The sequence below is a fragment of the Narcine bancroftii genome, chromosome 1 (genome assembly GCF_036971445.1).
Source record: "Narcine bancroftii isolate sNarBan1 chromosome 1, sNarBan1.hap1, whole genome shotgun sequence".
Classification (NCBI taxonomy): domain Eukaryota; kingdom Metazoa; phylum Chordata; class Chondrichthyes; order Torpediniformes; family Narcinidae; genus Narcine; species Narcine bancroftii.
This window is the reverse complement of record NC_091469.1, coordinates 272,864,274-272,885,059: the sequence shown is the minus strand read 5'-3', so window position 1 is coordinate 272,885,059 and position 20,786 is coordinate 272,864,274. Positions and strand designations below refer to the sequence as shown.

The window sequence follows — 20,786 nt, the reverse complement described above, 5'->3', positions numbered from 1 at the left end:
TTACTCATCTTAAAAGGTGCTGGAGGCACCTTTGCCCCACTAATCACACCTGGGTCCCAGGAGGGCTACCCGGGTGCTGCAGTTTAAAAGCACCTACTGTGTACCATGTCCTTGTAATATTGGGTAAGAACACTGGGTCAATGTGGGCAACAGTCACGAGGGGAACGGCTACTCCTGGTGGAATCATGAGCCAAGGCTTCAGTCCCGAAACGGTGACAGACCATTTCTACAAGAAAATCTGCAAATGCTATGGATATGCAATATATTGCAATAAACTGCAATATTGCACTTGTCCATTTCTCCTATAGATTCTATCTAACCTGCTGAGTTTCTCCATCCATGTGGCACCAGTTTGGTCCCTGGACGGTTACTTGCATAATTTTGCGGCATGAAATGATTGCCTTGGCAATAAAAAATATTGACTTTAAATTTACTGACTGCCACAAATCTCACATTATAGACCAGATGTTTGGAGAATTGTTGATTATTGCAAGTAGTCTCACCAATGTTGCAGTGCGTCGAGGCAAACAATGGGTGGCAGCAGCTAGCCAATTATAAATGGAAAATCCATTGTAGAGAAATACTCAATCTTGGTCCTACGTTCATGATGAAATGAAAATTAAGCACTGGAAAGGAAATCACTGGTGCAATGGAGAGAAAGTAAGCTGCCATCTAATATAATTGAAAGTGAGCTGAAAAAAAAATCATAAAGGGATTAACTTGGGTAGGATGCATGTAAAAGCAAAAACTTGAAGCATAAATGGAAGTGCAGGCTCAAAGGGCTGAATGGCCTTCGGCATCTATTTTCTGTGATTCTATGATGGAAAATGTAAAATTAGATGGGCAGAGATAAGCTGAAAGACAGACAAGACTGAACAAGGATGAATGGTGGACTTCGACCAGAAAAAAGCTGTGTGGCTGTGATCCACAGAAATTGTGGATTGATGGGTTCCACTCTTGTTCTTTAATTTGAGAAGTGATCTGGAATTGTGAGTAGAATGTGCAATGTCATAATCCCCCCCCCCCCCCACATGAAAGAAAGACAATAAAATAACAAAGTATTAGTAAATCTTCCAAAACTTGTATTAAAATTTTGATGAAGTAGCATATAATGCTTAAAAAGCCTAAATGTGTAGAGAAGCAAAAGGTACCCCAAATCCATATATTTGAAGCTGTTGCATTTCCCTCGTGACTGTTGCCCACATTGACCCAGTGCACAACCTGTTCTTACCCAATTGCAAGTCATGGTACACAGTAGGTGCTTTTAAACTGCAGCACCCTGGGTCTCTGCTGCATCTTAATCTCAATCACCATGTTTTTTCCAGGGGCTTGCAGTCTGCCACATGAATCCCTGACTCATTTGTTTCTGTTGCCCTGAAAAACCAAAAAAAAACTCATCCTCAGAAACTGGGAAAAAACAAACCACAGTTCACCAAGGGATGCACTGAAAGGTACTGTAAAAACCCTCCACAGGAATGAACTGAATTAATTTATTTTCAAACACTGGTACAATAGGCAGATGTGAGGTGGAAAGTGTGCTGACCACTGCATCACTGGCAAAACCCTTCCCACCGTCGAGGACATGTACGGGAGTGCAGCTGTCAGAGAGTAGAAGAAATCATCAAGGATCCATACCACCCAGCACACGCTCGGTTCTCACTGCTAGCATCAAAAGAGGTATATTGAAGGACCCACAAGACTCACACCACCAGGTTCAGTAACAGTAGCTCCCCCTCCATCAGACTCAACAGCAAACTCAATTGGACCCATTTAAGGACTCTCACTTTATTGATTTTCTTTTCTCTGTTTTGCACAGGTTTTTTTTTTACATTTCTTTGTTTATGAGGTTTTTTTTGCACTACCATTAAGTGGCAGTGCCCTAAAGAAAAAGAATCTCAGGATTGTACGTGGTCATTTAATTTTAATTTTTTTTTAAAAATTAGAGATACAGCATGGTAACAGCCCATTTCAGCCTACGAGTCCATACCACCCAATTTATCTACACCCCTGGTACTTTTTGAATGGTGGGAGGAAATCAGAGCCCCCAGGAAAACCCATGCAGACACAGAGAACATGCAAACTCCTTGCAGATAGTTTGGGATTCGAACCCCAGTCCCGATTGCTGGGTACAAGAGAAAAAGGCTGAAAAGTGATAGGAGTAGGGGATGGGTGTCAGAAAGGAAATAGGGATGGGGAAGAGAGGCCTAACAGGAACCAAAGAAATTTATATTAATACCATCCATTTGGACAGTGGCCAGATAGAATATTAGGTGTTGCTCCTCCAATTTACCAGATGATCTGGAAGACCTCATCCTTGGAGCAGATGAAACAGAGGTGGAAGAATTGAGAGAGGAATAGAATCCTCACAGGGAACATGGTGAGAAGAGTGTAGTCAAGGTAATTGTGGGAGTTGTTGAGTTTGTCAGTCGCCTGAGATGGAGACAGAGATCAAGAAAGGGGAGAGTACTTAACAGAACCAGAACTATCAATAAAAGAATTATATAAGAAATTGAAGGAATATGGAGAAGTGTCGGGTTACAAGATAAACGTAAATAAAAGTGAAGCAATGCCTATGAATAATGCGGATTTCTCAAAATTTAAGAAGGAATCTCCATTCAGATGGCAAATGCAGGCAATAAGATACCTAGGTGTACAAATAAACAAAAATCTAGGCCAATTATATAAACTCAATTACAATCCACTAATGAAAAAATTACAGGACGATTTAGAGCATTGGAAAGATCTACCACTAACACTGATAGGAAGGATAAACTGTATTAAAATGAACATTTTTCCAAGGATATTATACTTATTTCAGGCATTGCCAATACAACTGACTGAAAAATTCTTCAAAGAGTTAAAGAAAATAATAAGGAAATTTTTATGGAGAGGGGGGAAACCGAGGATAGCACTAGATAAATTAACAGAATGGTATAAACAAGGAGGCTTACAATTGCCAAACTTCAAAAATTATTATAGAGCCGCATAATTAAGATACCTATCAGATTTTTATCAAACAAGGGAAAAACCAGACTGGACGAGATTAGAATTAGATAAAATAGGGGAAAAGATACCTGAACACATATTATATAAATGGGACGAAAAATTGGTACAACATAGAACTTCTCCAGTATTACATCATCTCCTCAATATTTGGAAGAAGATTCATGTAGAAAGAAATAAAACAAATTATCAATTACCAAAACTAATATTGACGCAAAATAAGCTACTCCCTTTTACAATAGATAACCTTTCCTTTAGATAATGGGAAAAAAAAGGGATTAAAAGAATAGAAAATTGTTTTTCAGGAAGTAGATTCTTATCCTTTGAACAAATGAGAGATAAGTACAATATAACTGGAGATACAGCGCTGGCATATTACCAACTGAGATCCTACTTGAAAGATAAATTAGGAAGCAATTTGAGTTTACCAGAGGGAAGTAACCTTGAATATGTGATTACAGATACAATGTTAATCAAAAGATTTATAACAAATATGTATATTAAACTGCAAGAAAAGGAGAATGAGGAAACAAATGGTAAAACTAAACAAAAATGGGAACAAGATTTAAATATAAAGATAAAAAAGGAAACATGGGAGAAATTATGTTCTGGAACGATGAGAAATACAATAAATACGAGGCTACGTATGATACAATATAATTGGTTACACAGACTATACATTACACCGCAAAAGTTAAATAAATGGGACCCAACAGTATCTGATAGATGTTTTCGATGTAAAAAAGAAAGGGGAACAACAATTCATGCAATCTGGACATGTGAGAGAGTAGAAAAATTTTGGGATGATCTCAATCAGATATTAAATAAAATAACAGAAAACAATATACCAAAGAATCCAGAGATCTTTCTCCTAAGTAACAAAAAACAAAGAATTTGGAATTGATTTGGAGGATGCACAAAAAAGATTTGTTAAGATAGCCCTAGCCGTAGTAAAAAAATGTATTATGTCAACCTGGAAATTGGAAGATAATTTGAAAATACAACAATGGTATATAGAATTGAATAAATGTATTCCATTAGAAAAAATAACATATAGTTTAAGAAATAATATTGAAATATTCGAACAAGTATGGGAGCCTTACATTAAATACAATAGCGAAAACCTACCGGGGACAAACATTACCTAAGTTGATGGAAGGAGAAGGAAAGAAAAGAATGGACTCAGTAGAATTTCTGGTGTATTTTTGTTGAATGACAACATTATCTGACTGGTTTAATGCAACCTAGATTGTATACCTAAAATGGATGGGGGGGGGGGGGTGGGTGGGTGGCTTGGAGGAGGGAGGGGGGGAGAAAAAGTCACTGTATATGTGTGAAAAAGAAAAAGTGTATATCATGGCTAATGTGATTTATGGTGTGAAAAATAAAAAATTTTAAAAAAAAAGGGGAGAGTGTTGCCAAAAATAGACCAAGTGAAGTGAGGTCAGTGTGAAAGTTAAAGGCAAAAGTGGATAAAGTTGACAAACTCATCATGGGTGCAATGGGAATGCCAATGAAGTCATCAATGTAACAAAGGAAGAGTTGAAGAGCCTTGCTCGTGTAGCCTTGTAGCATGGATTGTTTCACATACTCAAAAGGGAGCCATAGTTGGGTTCTATGCAAGAACCCATGGCTACCACTATGATTTGGAGAAAGTGGATCAAGTCAAAGGAGAAGTTATTGAGGGGGATGACAAGTTGTTTCAGGTGGAGGGGGACTGGTTTAGCGTGTATTGAGAAAGAAACAAAAGATTTTGAGACCTTCAATATTGGGTGTGGAAGTGTATAGAGATTGGATATCCATAGTGAAAATGAGGCAGATGAGTTCAGGGAATTGGAATTTATTTCAGTGATGGAGGCATGCAAAGTATTGAGTATGTAGGTACAGGAGGACTAGACCAAGGGACAAAAATGGTATCTTAGCTCGACTCTAGTTTGGTTGTGCAGGAGCATGGAGAAACAATGGGTCTACCAGGACAATTGGCTTTGTGGATCTTGGGTTATAGGTAGCCTGGATAGTGTGGAGTTGGAAAACAGTAAAGTTGCAGGCAATGGAAGAGAGATGACCAGAAGTGAGAAGGTTAGAGATGGTGGGTTGATCTTCAGTGGGGTCCTTAAAAAGGGGTAAATAAGAAGTGTCGAAGACTGATGTAGCAGTTATTAGGCCAGACTACAACAGTCCCACCTTTGTGGGTTTAATAGTGAGGTTAGGATTAGTATGGAGAAAGGGTAGAGCATTGAGAAGGGGTGAGATTAGAATAAGGTTGAGGGGAATGAAGTTGCAACTGTTGATGACTCAATGGCAGTTGGAAATATAAAAATTCAGTGCAGACAGATGGCTAGGATAAGGCGTCCAAGAGGAGAAAGACAGGGTGGAGTAGGGGTCCTCGGTGGGGAAGTAGAGAATCATGGTGGAAGAAGTGGGTGTGGAGACAACAGAAGAAGACAGTGTGTTCGTTCTCAGAGGGAAAGGTTGAATGGGATAGTAAAGAGCAGGCAGAGGTCTGAATGGGTGTCAGTGGGTTGGAAGGTGTCAGGACTGTTTGGGATGGGAGGCCAAAGTGGAGGGCTGGGGAAGTCAGAGAAGTGGAGGGTGGGGGTGGTGGAGGCTAGGGGGGGTGTCAGAGTTGTGGGAGTGATGGGAGGATGAGGGCTAAGGGAGAGTCAAAGGACTGGATGGGGTGTGAGTAGGGAGAAGTGTGCGGGGATAGCTCAGGGTAAGGTGTGGTGATGGGGGGGGGGGGGGCCAGTAATGAGCCAGTGGGATCTAGCAGTGGAGGTATCCAAGATGTCAGCCTTGCAAAGGCTGTTGCCATGAGAACTGGTGTGAGTAGACATGGATGCTGGAATGGGGGTGGTAAGTACCTGCATTGACAGAAGCGTCAGGGTCTCCAGTGTGTGGCCGGCTGGGACCAGGGTTAGCAGTGGAGATGTCAGAATCTCCGGCCTGTGGATAGGACAGGCTATTTGTATGAGGTTAAATGGGCAAATGCCTGGTTTCTGTGCATAATCCAAGCTATAATTTTATCTGGGCATTTTAAAATCACGCAGGTAAATTTCTGTCCATAAATACAGCCCTGACTAGTGAATCGAAGCTCGCATCTTCTGGTCAAATGACCAAATATACCTATTATTAGCAATCTATTAAGGATACTGATATCCAATTGCTTGGACATAGCATTAAGAGCACATCAAACAAACAGATTGTCATCAAAAGCTTTATTAACATTCCTTGGGGACAATGGCACTTTTTTTTGTGTGATTTAAAGTTGTTGATAGTTGATTATCATCAGCTATGTGACCAGGTTTATACTTATCATGAATGTTAGTAGCATGAATTAACAAATGGTTCTGTGATTAAATTCAACATTAACCATTTTACTGAGCAGCAGTCCAGAATGTCCCAGGTTGTTCCTGAGTAGCCAAGACAATCTCTGGGTGATGAACATCACCTTCCAAATAATAAGTTAACAAGCCCGGGTTGTTTATATTGCTCTTCAGATTTCATTAACAGCCATCAACATTTATTATCAGGCGGAGCATAATCTGATAAGTGACTACACACAACCTGGAGCTGAATGATACTTCATTTTAATAATCACCCCACATCAATCCCATCCCACACTGCTAAAGTTTTAAAATATCTCCTGAAACAGTAATGCACACATCACAATTCCAAATTTATCATGTTAATTAGTACCCATAGAGCTAGGTTATTAAAAAAAGTGTTTGTAAATAGGTTAACTTTTCATCAGATGCCATGTGGATTGCTGCATTTAGCAAGATGATCTTGGTCATTGTTTTGTGATTTTTTTTTAATTTGTAGAGCACTTTCAGCCAATGTTTGTTTTGGTTTTCTTTGGAGTTACCCACAGTTTCTCTCCCCCCCCCCACCCCCGCGCATTTCTTCACCTCCACGCTCAACCTCAGGGTAGCTGGTGAATTCAGTCAGGGTGAACCGATGTGATGTAAAATGGTCATTGGGCCAGCTCCAACTGAAGGCACTGAAACCATCACAGTCACCTGAAGTAAACTTCCAATTCCAAATTCAGTTTTAAAAATAAACACAGATTGGACAAGGGAAATCATTTTACATTCAGACCTGATGCTTTCTAATGTGTGAAAGGTACAATGATCAGTCAACTCAGTGTCCTGTGCTCCTGCAAATAAGAACCATCAGCTCACCAGGTTAATGTTGAGGTTTGAGAGAGGAGTTTAATTTTACAATAATGTTGTGAATGTTGTATTGAAGCACAAAAAAATTCAACTGTTTCGTGACCTCCCAATTAATTGTCTGATAAACCTAGAGTCATAGAGTAATATAGCAAGAAAATAATCCTACAATAATCCCATTTTAAAAAATTTTCCCCACTTTCCCATCAACTCCCCACAAATTCTACTATTCATGTGCATACTGGGAACAATTTCCATCAACCAGCTAACTTGCACATCTTTGGTGTGTGGGAGAAAAATCAGAGCCACTGGGCAAAACCCAAGCAGTCACAGGTAGGTCTGTGGCACTGTAAGGCAGCACCTCTAAACCAAATTCAAAACTAGTCTCTAAACGTGCAAAACTGCATACGACTATGTTTTTTTTTAAGTGTACATTTCAGAAAGGTTCATTCAGTCTGTCAGCTCTTTGATCAATCCCATTCCTGCACAACTCATGAACACTCCTGTGATTCTCCAACCAGCTACCTATACTAGAAATAATTAATCAGTAGTCAGCTAACCCTACATCAAGAACAGTTTGGGAATGTCCAAGGGTTTTTAATCCTCAAATAGCCTTCTTTTCAAATAATCAAAAGGCTGCACTGGTGCACAAAGGTGTGAAGCCTGTCTTTGTCAAGAAGTGGCTCCCCAAGTACTGGAAGTGCTTCATGTATTTCAGATTTATCACCAGATAAACTATTCAGCTCCATCAACATCACGGTCACCCTGTCTCAACACATCACAGAAGCTCCCTTCATCCTAGCCACCCATTCCCCAACTTTTCTGCATCTTAAAGTCAGTTATTTGCTCAGTTTTCCAGTTGCGATGCAGGGCCTCTGATCTGAAACATCAATCATTTCTCTTTGGACAGATATGCTGCCTAACCTACAGACTTTTTTTTCCCAGCATTTTTTCTCGATTTCCAGCATCGGTTTTATTTTCTAAATTAACAATTTTAAGAAACAAGATAAATAACAACACAACTGATTAGCTTCTTTCTCCGTCCATCATCTTGTCCACCAAAAATACTGCTCTAGAAACTTAACATGACCACTTTCAGCCCACCTGGTTAGATTTCCCAAGCTCTCATTGATCCCACAGTATTTTCACAACCAACTTTAAAAATTTTTAAATACAAACTTCTCAATTTATTTGTAACTACAATTTACTTGTAAGGGTATCACAAGCAAGAGAGCGTAGATTTAAGGTGAGAGCAAGGTTTAAACGGGGATGAAGGGAAAGTTATATTTTTACAGCAAGAGTGATTGATAATATTGGAACGCAGTCAGATGTGCTGAAATCAGATACAATCATAAAACCGAAGAGATGAGGAGATACAGTCATTATGCTTAAGAAACATTCAGACAGGCACTTAAATAGGCAAGGCATTGTATTATACAAACCCAATGAGGCAAATCAGATCAGTGCAGATGGGCTAAAATGTCTGCATGGAAACAGTGGGCTGAGGGGCCTGTTTCTATGTCTCTACTCAACAGCCTTCTCAGTATTCATTGTGAGAAACAGTTAATGATTCAAGGGAGGGTCGTTTCACAGATCAGTGAAAATGTTCATTCTGACAGTTTAATTTTTACCACAGATGCTGCCTTACCTGCTCAGAATTTATAGAATTTTTTTTCAGATTTGCAACATTTACAGTACTTTACGGCCTGGGCATATTGGTGTTCACATACTTTGAGTAATTTTATTCATTTGAGAGATAAGTCTATTGTAACTGGCATTCGTTCACACAGCAAAACAATTACCCACAAGCTGTAGAAAAGAAACATTTAAAAATTATTTTGCTAGTTTATCAGATTCCAGCCATTTAAACCTGTGCTGCTCAATTACATCCAAATTAACCTGCAACCCCATACGTTTTGTTTTACAGTAGGAGTCCGAAAATCCAGACTGCTTGGGCATTGGGTCGGTCCAGAATTTTGGATTTTCCTGATTCTCAGACAATATTTTTAGAATTCAAATTTAAGGAAGAAATTGACATACCTTCTGGTCATTCTAACAAAAGCCATTTGTGCAACAAATTATAGTGTTGTTACAGTTTGATTGCATGTTTTAAAGTAGCAGCCACATGGTCACTTGTTGCCACTGTGCCTCTATGGTGCTTACACACGCATACAAAAGGCCACTAAATTTTTAAAAATTTGAAAGTTTTTGAAAAGTCCGGATACTTGGCAATGTTCCCTCCAATTTTTAATAGCCAGTGTGCGCAAAAATCTTATATGGTGCAATTTCTTGTTCTTGTGAAAAAAAGTATGTGTGCACTGAATGCTTGTGCAAATGAAAACTTGAAATTGTCTCAAGATCATTTTGGCACAGCCCATCTCTCATGGCTAATAAAACTGTATTGGCATGTTTTAATGTAACACAAGTATGACTATCTACTTGTTTATCTGACTAACAGTTAGCTAAGAGATTATTTTCAGTAAGTAGAATTATTAATTACTACATTATTTTAGGCAACTAACCTTTTGTGTGCCCATTAATTTCCTTTGTGTGCTGGTTGCAAAACAGGTGTGCACATACGCACAGCATAGAGGGAACAGTGATTCTCAGGTGGCCTGGATTTCTGGCAACCAGACTTTTGGATTTCTACCATATAAAGTTTTATGCACAGCTGGTGCAGCATTAACCAATTTAAACTAAACAGGACACCACCAATAAAAGAGACAATAATGTGTCCATCTAGCAGCAATACCATGAATCATTGTTAAAATGTAACAAGTTTAAATATTTTGCAAACCTCTGTGACTCAGCTTCAAATTCTCAGAGGAAGGCTGGGATGAAAAGTCGCTCACTGGTGCTGTTTTGCATGAAATGCAAATTTTAATCCACTATTTGCACTGTTGAATAGTCATTGAGGCTTGTGGGACACAGAGATTCAGGAGGCACTGCTGTCATGGTACACATTAATGAAGTTAAATGAAGGGAGCTTTACTGTTTACTTTCTAGCCACATTGTAACTGGTACTGACAATTGGGTTGAAATGAACATAGAAGACACCATTCATCTGCAGTAGTGCAAAACTGGTTCATAAACAGCATTTGTTTAGAAAGAATTGCTATTTGCTTCCTAACAGCATTAGTTGAATTTCTTTAACCAAATTTGTATCCCATGATTAAACAATGTGAAACAACAAACAAAGAGTTATTCTGTGCCACTTGGCAAGGTGTTTACAAATGTTGGCAGGGGTTTCAGGAACTTGCCTCCTTCCTATTTTCCAGATGGAAGGTGTTTTTACTTCTGCAGGTATGCATCCAACCAGAGCTCACCAGATTCCTTCAAGGAGCTGCAAAAGAACACAAACAGCTCAAATCCCCAAAGCCTCTCTGAGAAATCAGCAGACAGCAAATTACTTTGCTCATCTTGAATACAGACTTCTCAAGAGCACTGCCAAAACTATAGAAGTGGGTACAGTTATAATGTTCAAAAGGCATTTGGACAAATATGGATCAGAATGGTTTAGAAGTATAGTGTATTGACCAAATGAAACTAACCCAGGATGCCAACTTGGACTGAAGAATCTGTTCTGTGCTGTGTGAGTCAATGAATGGTTGAAAACCAGAGGGATAGAAGTTGTACAGGTACACAATCCTTTATCCGGACATCTAAAATCCGAAAAGCTCCAAAACCCAGCAAGTGGGGACCGCTGGTTGGCGAGACAGCCAGGCGGCCGAGGGACTGGCGGTTGGGGGAGGCAGCCAGGCGACTAGAAGGGGGTGGGGGTGGGGGCAACACAATTTTGGTGGGCTTTCCGAAATCTGGAAAAATCCAAAATTCAGAACACACTGTCCTCCAAGGGTTCCGGATAAAGGATCGTGTACCTGTATTACCACAAGAAAACAATAGAGGGATGTGTGAGAGATATTTAGGCCTATGAAAAGGATATGCATTGGCAATGAATTGTTTGCTTGTGCTCCAAACTTGTGTAATCAAAGAGAGTGGAACTTCTGGTAATGTCCTGTATCCTGGTATATTGGAGAGCAAGTCAACCCCAAGCTTAAGCATCACTAGCTTGCCATTAGCCAAGTTTGCACTCTTTTGGCCAGGGGTTGGGGAGTTATAAGTGTCTGGGAAATTATTTTTTTCTTCCATTTTTCCCATTTCTGTAATGAAAGTGTTTACCATCACAGGTACACAAGATGAGGCAACTTTCAGTGGCTATTTTGACATGCGAGAACTCAGACAGTGAACAGCGACTGTATTTGACTACAGGTGGCATAATCACCAGGTTAATTCTTGTTCTTGCTCAATGTCCACTGCTACATTTTTCAACACGAGTACTAAACAGTAATTTGGAGTTGTTAGACCTCCTAATCTAGGAGCTGGGATCCTGGCTGATTCAGGGTGGGTTATGACTTCTTTAAAATACTGATCATAATCAGAGCTTTCATTGAAACAAATTGTCTCCAAGAAATAAAAGTATTTCCCAAACGTTTCCTCATTAAGAACCCTCGAGCCTGTGCCAGGAGAGTGTAACCAATACGATTAATGTTAGTTATCAAATGGTACAATATTAATTTTTATTTTTTTTTACACTAATTACACTACACTCATAAATTACATGGACTTAATTCAAATTATTCTGACAAATGTTTCAGATATTACATGAAGTTTGGTCTGTGAAAAATTTTGGAAAGACTTAAATATATTATTGGGACAAATTATGAAAATACAGTTAGCAAAAGATCCCAGAATATTTTGCTTGGTGATTTATATGACACTGATAGTAAATACAAATACTAGAGTGCCTCGGATGCCCCCCCAAGTTCCTCAACATAGTTATCCAACTGCACGAAAACCAACAAGGTCGGGTCAGATACAGCAATAAGCTCTCCGAACCTTTCTCCATTGACAAAGGCGTGAAGCAAGGCTGCGTCCTCGCACCAACCCTCTTTACTATCTTCTTCAGCATGATGCTGAAACAAGCCAATAAAGACCTCAACAATGAAGACGCTGTTTACATCCGGTACCGCACGGATGGCAGTCTCTTCAATCTGAGGCGCCTGCAAGCTCACACCAAGACACAAGAACAACTTGTCCGTGAACTACTCTTTGCAGACGATGCCGCTTTAGATGCCCATTCAGAGCCACCTCTCCAGCACATGACGTCCTGTTTTGCAGAAACTGCCAAAATGTTTGGCCTGGAAGTCAGCCTGAAGAAAATTGAGGTCCTCCATCAGCCAGCTCCCCACCATGACCACCAGCCCACCCACATCTCCATCGGGCACACTGAACTCAAAACGGTCAACCAGTTTACCTACCTCGGCTGCACCATTTTATCTGATGCAAGGATCAACAAAGAGATAGACAACAGAACTCGCCAAGGCAAATAGCACCTTTGGAAGACTACACAAAAGAGTCTGGAAAAACAACCACCTGAAGATACACACAAAGATCAGCGTGTACAGAGCCATTGTCATACCCACGCTCCTGTTCAGCTCCGATTCATGGGTCCTCTATCGGCATCACCTACAGCTCCTAGAACGCTTCCATCAGCGCTGTCTCCGCTCCATCCTCAACATCCATTGGAATGACTTCATCACCAACATCGAAGTACTCGAGCTGGCGAATCATGCTGCTGAAGACCCAACTGTGCTGGGTGGGTCACATCTCCAGAATGGAGGACCATCGCCTTCCCAAGATTGTGTTCTATGGCGACCTCTCCACTGGCCACCGAGACAGAGGTGCACCAAAGAAGAGGTACAAGGACTGCTTAAAGAAATCTCTTGGTACCTGCCACATTGACCACCGCCAGTGGGCTGATATCGCTTCCAACCATGCATCTTGGCGCCTCACAATTCGGCGGGCAGCAACCTCCTTTGAAGAAGACCGCAGAGCCCACCTCACTGACAAAAGACAAAGGAGGAACAACCCAACACCCAACCAACCAATTTTCCCTTGCAACCGCTGCAACCGTGCCTGCCTGTCCCACATCGGACTTGTCAGTCACCAACGAGCCTGCAGCAGTCGTGGACATACCCCTCCATAAATCTTCGTCCGCGAAGCCAAGCCAAAGAAGAAAGATAGTAAATTGAAGTTAGACAAATATCAACAAAAATTTTTGAGTGTAGCAATAGCAGTGGCATGGAAATGTATGGCAGTACATGTAAGTCAGATAATTTTGAAGGTTGGATAGATGGCATATGGAAATTCAAAATTGTACACCATTGGAAAAGATTACTTATAATTTAAGTAATCAACCTGAGAATTTTTATATGATTTGGAAACCAAATATGGATTTCATCAGTAAGAGTCCATCCACCCCACTCCTCCCAATTAACAAGTACAAGATAGATTAATATGTTAGAAATATACAAATAGCGATTGATAAATAAATTCAGTTTTTTTTTCTTTTTCTCTTTTTTTCTTTTTTTTTCTTTTGAGGGATGGGGATAAAAAGAATAAAAATTATTATCATTTTGTATTGTTTTTATTACATTGTATTGTGATAGGATGAAAAATTATATGTATGTATTGATGCAAATAAAAAATAAAATTTTCAAAAAACCCATAGATGAAATCAAAACTTAATTTTTTAAGACTTGACAACTGCCTGGCCAAATATCTGGATGATCACAGATTTTGCTATCTTACCATTACTACACAGTTCACATATATGTTGATGCATTTCCCCCACAATTCTTGTACTTAGTGGTCAAAATTTGCTATCAATATTTCTTTCAGCCTCACACATTACAAGGGCTAGCTAATTTTTTTTAATATATAATTTTTTTTAGCATGGTAACAGCAAGGTCCACTTGCCCTTGTATCATTAGATTAAATTACCGAGGTTAAATGAATTCAGGAGGGCTTCAGCCCTATTGTACATCATTCTCTGGAACTGAAACTAAAATAGCTCCTCATTCAATAGATAATTTCTTTCCCACCTCTACCTACTGAGTCAATATCTTTTCCATTCTAATCAATAGCATACTCTTCTCATTGTTCAGGTCAAATTCCCCCAAATTAAAACTATTTTTAGGATATCACAAATGTGGAATTCCTTTTCGCTCCTCAGTATGTTTTAGGTTTAACATGGTGGGGTGGGGGTGGCAATTTAAAAATTGGACCAGAGGAGTAACTTTTCCCTCACAGTGGGTGGTGCATTTATGGAACAAGTTGCTAAAGGAAGTGGGAGATGTGGATACAGTTATGTCTCTGTGACTCTGGCTGATTCACCCTTCAAGTGGTCCACATCGCCCACACCTCTGTTCACCCTCTCTTGGACCTCACCTTCCCTCACCTTACAGAGATTGAAATACAGTATTTGCATGCTACAGAGACCATCTACATTACTACTGATCTCCCCCACCGAGTGTGGCTTTCTCCATCACCTGCCGGCACATTAGAAGTGTTGTCCGACAAGCGAATGTTTAATAATCCGAGGAGTTCCAGTTTGAAGATGCGGTGAAGAAATGAGATGGGGGTGGTGCAATGAGAATTCCCATCTATGCATAGACCATGGGCAGGAAAGAGGTGAAACATGAAAGTCTGTAGACGCTGTAATTGTAGTAAAAAAAATACTGAAATGCTGGAGGAACTCAAATGATCTCTCAGCATCCATTAAAAAAGATATATTGCCAAAGTTTCGAACCTGAGCCCTTCTACAAGGAAAAAGCAAAATAAGCCGAAGCAGGAAATAACAGAAAACAGAATGCTGGCTGAGGGAGAAATCCAGACTAACAAAAGCTGTTAATTGGATATAAGGGGAAAGGAGAGACAGAGCTGGGAAAGAAGTGAGGAGCGGGGAGTTTAAAGAAAAACCAGAGAAGTCAATATTAATACCATCCAGTCGGGGGGGCGTGGCAAGATGGCGTAGAGTCTAGACGTGCAATCTCGACCTCTCTGGCCAGACTTTTAAATACCTGTTTTTTTAACCCTTTGTTTTCAAGTTTAAACTTTTTAAATTTTAGTTTAAAGTATTAAGGAATTATTATGGCCACTAATGGTAAAAAAGACTAAACCTCAAGTTCAAAAGAAGTTACATTTTCGAAGTGCTGAAGATTTGGGGCCTAGACAACTTGATACAGCCCCAGGCTCAATCTCTTCATTGCCTAAATCCCAAAGATCGCCTGTGGGGGCTAAAAAAATACCTATTGCTCACCAAATGAAGGATGGCGCTGGAATTACCCGTTCTCCAGAAGAAGGTGCGTGTTCCCAAGAAGTGGACCCCAATTTGGAAAGCTTTTCGATTTCAATGGAGGGAGCACGCAGGAAGATGACTCCATTGTTGGAGATGCATCAGGTAGCATTTCAATCTGAAGAAATCGTTTCTCTTCGTGAATTGAAGAAAAAACAACGAGATGCGGGGGGAGACCAGCGGTGACCCCCTGAGGAAGTCGGGGTGCCGTCACTGGGAGTCCAGACCCGGAGTAAAACTTTTAAAATGCCTTCTGTTGAGTTGCAGCAGGAGCTGCAGTTACCTTGTTCTGCCACTATGTCAGAGAGAGCAGAGCTGAGATTTACCGATTCACAGTATGCAACTAAATGTAGTTATTCAAGCGGTTATAAAACCTTTGTTGACATCTCAAATTAATGAAATGGTTCAAATGAATGCTGATATAAGTTCAGAATTAAATATGGTTAAGACACGTGTGGATGCATCTTATGAAGAATTAAAAAAACTTCAGATTGCTTTTTTGGACTGTAAACAACAAGTGACTTCTAAAACAGAAAAAGTGTTGAAGGTGGAAAAATCAGTCATAGAATTGAGAAGGAGTTAGAAAGAAAAATAGATTATTTGGAAAATCAAAGCAGAAGGAATAATGTGAAAATTGTTGGTTTGCCAGAAGGTATAGAAGGACAAGATCCTCTTCATTTTTTTTAAAGACTGGATTCCGCAAATATTAGGACAAGAATTTTTCTCTGGGGGATTGGCACTGGAAAGAACCCATAGAGCTTTAAGAAGAATACCCTCAGCTGGTCAACCATCGAGACCAGTACTAATTCAATGTTTGAGTTATTTGGATAGAGAAGCAATACTTCGACTTGCAATACAAAATGCGAGACAACGACAAACCCCATTATTGATTCAGAATAGCAGAGTCTTTTTTTATCCTGATCTGAGTCAAGAGGTCATTCAACGTCGACGTCGATTCAATCCAGTTAAAGAAGTTCTGTGGCGTGAAGGTTATAAGTCTACTTTTCGTTACCCTGCAGTATTGAAGGTGTTTTACGGAGACTATAAATTTCGTTTTTTTGAGACTGATTATGAAGCAATGATTTTTGCTGATTCATTGCCAGATATAAGAGGACAAAGACGTAGTCCACCATTATCTCCTAAAGAAAAATCTGGATGCTCTGGAAACAGAAGAAATGGCAGAAATGGGGAAAACGGGAATGGAAAGAGTCCACCTCCTTCTGAAATGGGATCTTCGAGATTGGAATCTTCTGGATGAAAAGAAGAATTTTCTTATTCTATTTTTTCTTTTGTTATTATGATATTTTGATGTTACTGACTGTCTGGGGAGGGAGAGATTTGCACTAAGTTCTTTAAAAGTCATCAGCCACTGGTGGGTGACTCACATTCAATTTTTGTTGAAGGGATTACTACCTTTTGGTAGTTTTTTTGGGGGGGAGGGATTTTCTTTTTTCTTTCTTTTTTTTTAATTTGTGATTTTTTTCTCCTATTGGAGGGCCTATATACGTTGATTTGAGTTTTTATATAAAGATATTATTGGTATTTAGTAATAATAGTAGATATGTCAAAGTTGAGGTTTGCTACTTTTAATGTTCGAGGATTAAATAGCCCAATTAAACGTAAGCGAGTCTTGGCGTATATTAAGAAAATGAAAATTGATATTGCCTTTTTAGAAAAAGAGAAAATAAAATACCATCCGGTCATGAAATAAGGTGTTGCTCCTCCAATTTGCAGATGGTCTAAGTCTGGCAGTGCATGAGACCATGGACAGACATATCAGCAAGGGAATAGCAATGGGAATTGAAATAAGTGGCCACTGGGAGATCTACACTACTGTGGTTGATAGAGCCAAGGTGCTCAACAAAGTGATCTCCCAGTCTGCATCCAGTCTCTCTGATGTAAAGGAGACGACAAAGGGAGCACTGAACACAATAGATGACCCCTGCAGATTCACAAGTGAAATGTTGCATCACTTGGAAGGACTATTTATGGCCCTGAACAGTGGTAAGGAAAGAGATGTCGGTGCAAGTGAAGCATCTCCTGTGGTCACAGTGTAAGTGCCCTGGTGGGCAGGGAGGAGTGGACAAAGGAGTCACAGTATTAGTGGCTTAGAATTGTTGGTATAGTTATTATTACATCCCTCCATTGACTTACTGTACTATGTCTGCAAAGGCTGTGAATAGAGTCTTGGACTGATATTGCAGGTCATGTTTGGCGCAGAGGGACCTTACCAGTGGTGCCACCTTGTGGTAGTTGTGCCTAGGCATTGTGGGGAACAGGCTGCAAAGAAAAACATAGAAAATAATTATCAACAAGGTAAAATGCAAACTCAGTGAAGCTGAAGCACAAAAAACTGTAGACGGTACTTTGAGCAAATAATGAGAGGCTAGAGGAACTCCTGAGTTCTTCCACCATCTCATTGCTTACTTCATGAAGCTCCTGCCTGTTTTAAACACCACAAACACTTCCCTTTCTCCAAGTCACTGTCTGCCTTCTCTCCAGGGTTGAATTTCGACGACTTTGGCTTTAGTGACATATTGATATTTATTTCATTTCTGCTGCTCAACAACCTCAGTGTCACTTTGTGTTCAATTCATAAAGAAATGGTATTAAACACATTACCTAAGCAAGTAAGTTCAACATTAAAATATTAAAAATGAGTTGTTCCTTCTGCATCCAGCTTTCTTGTACAGACACTAATGCTTGCTAAGATCACTGGGAAAACAATGGTGTATTAAATGAGGCAGCTAAAACAATTCAATATGATCAACATCAGCTTTCTTTCCCCAGCCATTCTCTGTTCAATGAGCAATGCAAAAATGATTTCCTCCCTCCTGGATTTAGTGGGATCACTCCTTCATTAACTGGCTGCAACTACCTTCTATGAAATAAACTAAATGTTATCAACTCAACTTTTTGTAAGCACAAACCAGTGGCACAAAATCATACCTACTCTGGCACCAGATAGACAAACACACTCATTTAATACAGCTGCAAGCCTCAGCAGGTCCAAAGACAACAGCTCACCATCTCATTCCCAAAGGCAATGGGCTGGGAGGGAATGAGGAAATAAATGATGCCTACATCCCAAAAACTAATAAAAGGAGCACATTTTATATTAACAAAAATGAACCTGGATTTGTGAGTGGGGTGCATTATTTGGAAAGTAGAGGGCAATTACAGTATTTAATTGATCAAAGGCTCTCCCATCTATCCCATCCAATGATCCTGGTCAAAGCAAAGAGGGCGGAGCTGTTACAGCACCAATGACTGGGATTTGAATCTGGTGTTGTCTATAAGAATGTCTGTACATTCTCACCATGCCTGCATGGGTTTCTTCCACATGCTCCAGTTTCCTTCCAAAACGAACGGGGGCTATAGGTGCATTGGGCAGCATGGGCTCGTGGGCCTAAAGGGGCTGTTACTGTGATGGATGTGTAAATTTAATTTTTTTTAAACCAGCACCAGAATTGGGAAGCATGGTTTTTGAATGTCACTATTTGACTGATGATAATTCACTTTAGTGCAAGCCCCTAGGGAGTTGATTGATGCATCTGTATTTTATCACCTGGATTCATATATAAAATGTGCTTCAACCAGAACTTCTCAGCCATTTCCAAATAAACTAAACCTAACATTGTCCCAATCGGAGTCATAACTTGCACGTCACCCTCAATCAGTAAATGAACACACTCACTTGGGTGCTTTTGAACAAAGGTAATACTCACTGATGCTCAATTTGGAAGTTGAGGTGACCTGTGAACCAGTCATTGAAGAAAGATTGATGGACATTGCAAGTGGCATGCAACTGAAAGAAAAAAAAAGCAAGTAATTGATTATGCTTACAAGAATCAAAGTACAATGTAGAATCTAAATAAAGCAAAATCTCAATTTCCTTCCAGAAAAATAATCAGTACAGCAAAATACTTGATGCAACACCTAGAGTTGCAGTCTATCCTTTTATTTGGAGGTGCAAACTAATGCTGCAGAGAAAGTAACAGAACCATATACTCAGAGTCAAGCAATTAGATCTTTTTTTAAAAATTTGAAACATAGCTCAGTAACTGGCCCTTCTAGTCCATGATTCCATGCTGCCCAAATACTCCAATTAACCTTCAAACCCCGTACATTTTGAAGGGCAAGAGGAAACCAGAGGAAACCCACGAAGGGAACGTACAAACTCCATACAGGAGTGGCAGATTTGAACCCAGGTCACTGGCCATGTGATAACATTGGACTGACCATGCTTGTGGGGCTATGGATGAAAACTAGCTTCCTATACATCAGATCCAAATATTCAATATCAAATATAAATTTGAGATTCACAAAGGCTAGTTTCCAGAGAACATGACAATGATACTTGGCAATCTGCCTAATAAAAATGAAAGTCATCTAAGATTTAGCTCTTGTATAAAAAAAAAAGGCCTTTTTTCTGCAAATAATGTGCCTGACCGAGGATCAGACTAACACTGAGACAAGAGGTCCAAAGTGAAGAGACTGCCTTTCTCCAGGTGAAAGGGGTGGGGGGAACACAGAAAATGAGCAAAATCTTATCAAGTTGAGATCCACTCCTTGAATTCATTTGAATTAAGACATTAATGTTCAGAAATTTTTTTTTTTTAATTCCTTTTTTCCTCTTAATACATCTGTTTAAGCAACTGAGTGAAGGAAGATGTAGCAGGTCTCAAGTTTCAATCAATTGCACTATTTTATATGAAGCATATTTAAATGATTGGTAGGGATCCAAGGAAATGTAGAAGTAGGCTGAGAAAATTGGAACACAGTGTATGTACAGTGGGTATTCTGCACTCAACAGCTCATTTTAATGCAGTAACAAATTCTTGATTACATGGAATTCATAACTGGTATGTTCCGAGTCTCAAACAGGTCTTTCATTTGGTTTAGTTGCATTCATTAGAAGGACTTGTTAACTGAGAGCAGCAGGTCTAGGAGAATGCAGAAGTATAAGGGGTGCATAAATATAATACATCTTCTGCAAAAACAGTGTTGACATTCTACATTTATCCTAATCTCCATTTCTCCAGTGAGCCATCACAAATACAACTCAAAGCTACAGTCAACCCAAAGTCTAAAATTGTTTAAGGCCAGTACACAAAAACTGGCAAATTAGTGCAATTAGGTGTTTATTTTCTCTCCTTTGGGCTTCCCTCCCTGGAGCTTTGATAATGTGATATTAACACAGTTGACTCATTGGTGGATATTTAGTACCCCAAGACATACTGTACATTGCAGCAGTTGGTAAAGCTGCTGCCACATAAGCGCCAGGACCCAAATTCAATCCTGACCTCTGGTGCGGTCTTTGTGTGTTTGTCCATTCTCCCTTTGACTGTGTGGGCTTCTCTTGGGTGGTCACCTTGCCTCCCAAAGCCCAAAAATGTATGGATTAGTAGGTT

At 39.8% G+C, this 20,786-nt stretch overlaps 1 protein-coding gene and 1 long non-coding RNA gene across 2 annotated transcripts in view; one reads left to right on the top strand and one right to left on the bottom strand.

Moving 5' to 3' along the window:
• The first annotated feature begins 1,329 nt into the window (after positions 1-1,329).
• The window catches only part of LOC138743695 (uncharacterized), a 29,223-nt gene continuing 9,766 nt past the window's right edge, over positions 1,330-20,786 (top strand). Inside the window, exon 1 of the long non-coding RNA XR_011345025.1 lies at positions 1,330-1,451. This is a non-coding gene — a long non-coding RNA (uncharacterized lncRNA). The remainder of the gene's footprint in view (positions 1,452-20,786) is intronic.
• LOC138743689 (acyl-CoA (8-3)-desaturase-like) overlaps positions 6,207-20,786 on the bottom strand; it is a 49,172-nt gene continuing 34,592 nt past the window's right edge. Inside the window, exons 11-13 of the mRNA XM_069899285.1 lie at positions 19,101-19,180; positions 17,527-17,652; positions 6,207-10,518 (exon numbers count right to left, since the gene is read on the bottom strand). Coding sequence (XP_069755386.1) covers positions 10,467-10,518; positions 17,527-17,652; positions 19,101-19,180 — 258 coding nt within the window. The 3' untranslated portion in view covers positions 6,207-10,466. The remainder of the gene's footprint in view (positions 10,519-17,526; positions 17,653-19,100; positions 19,181-20,786) is intronic.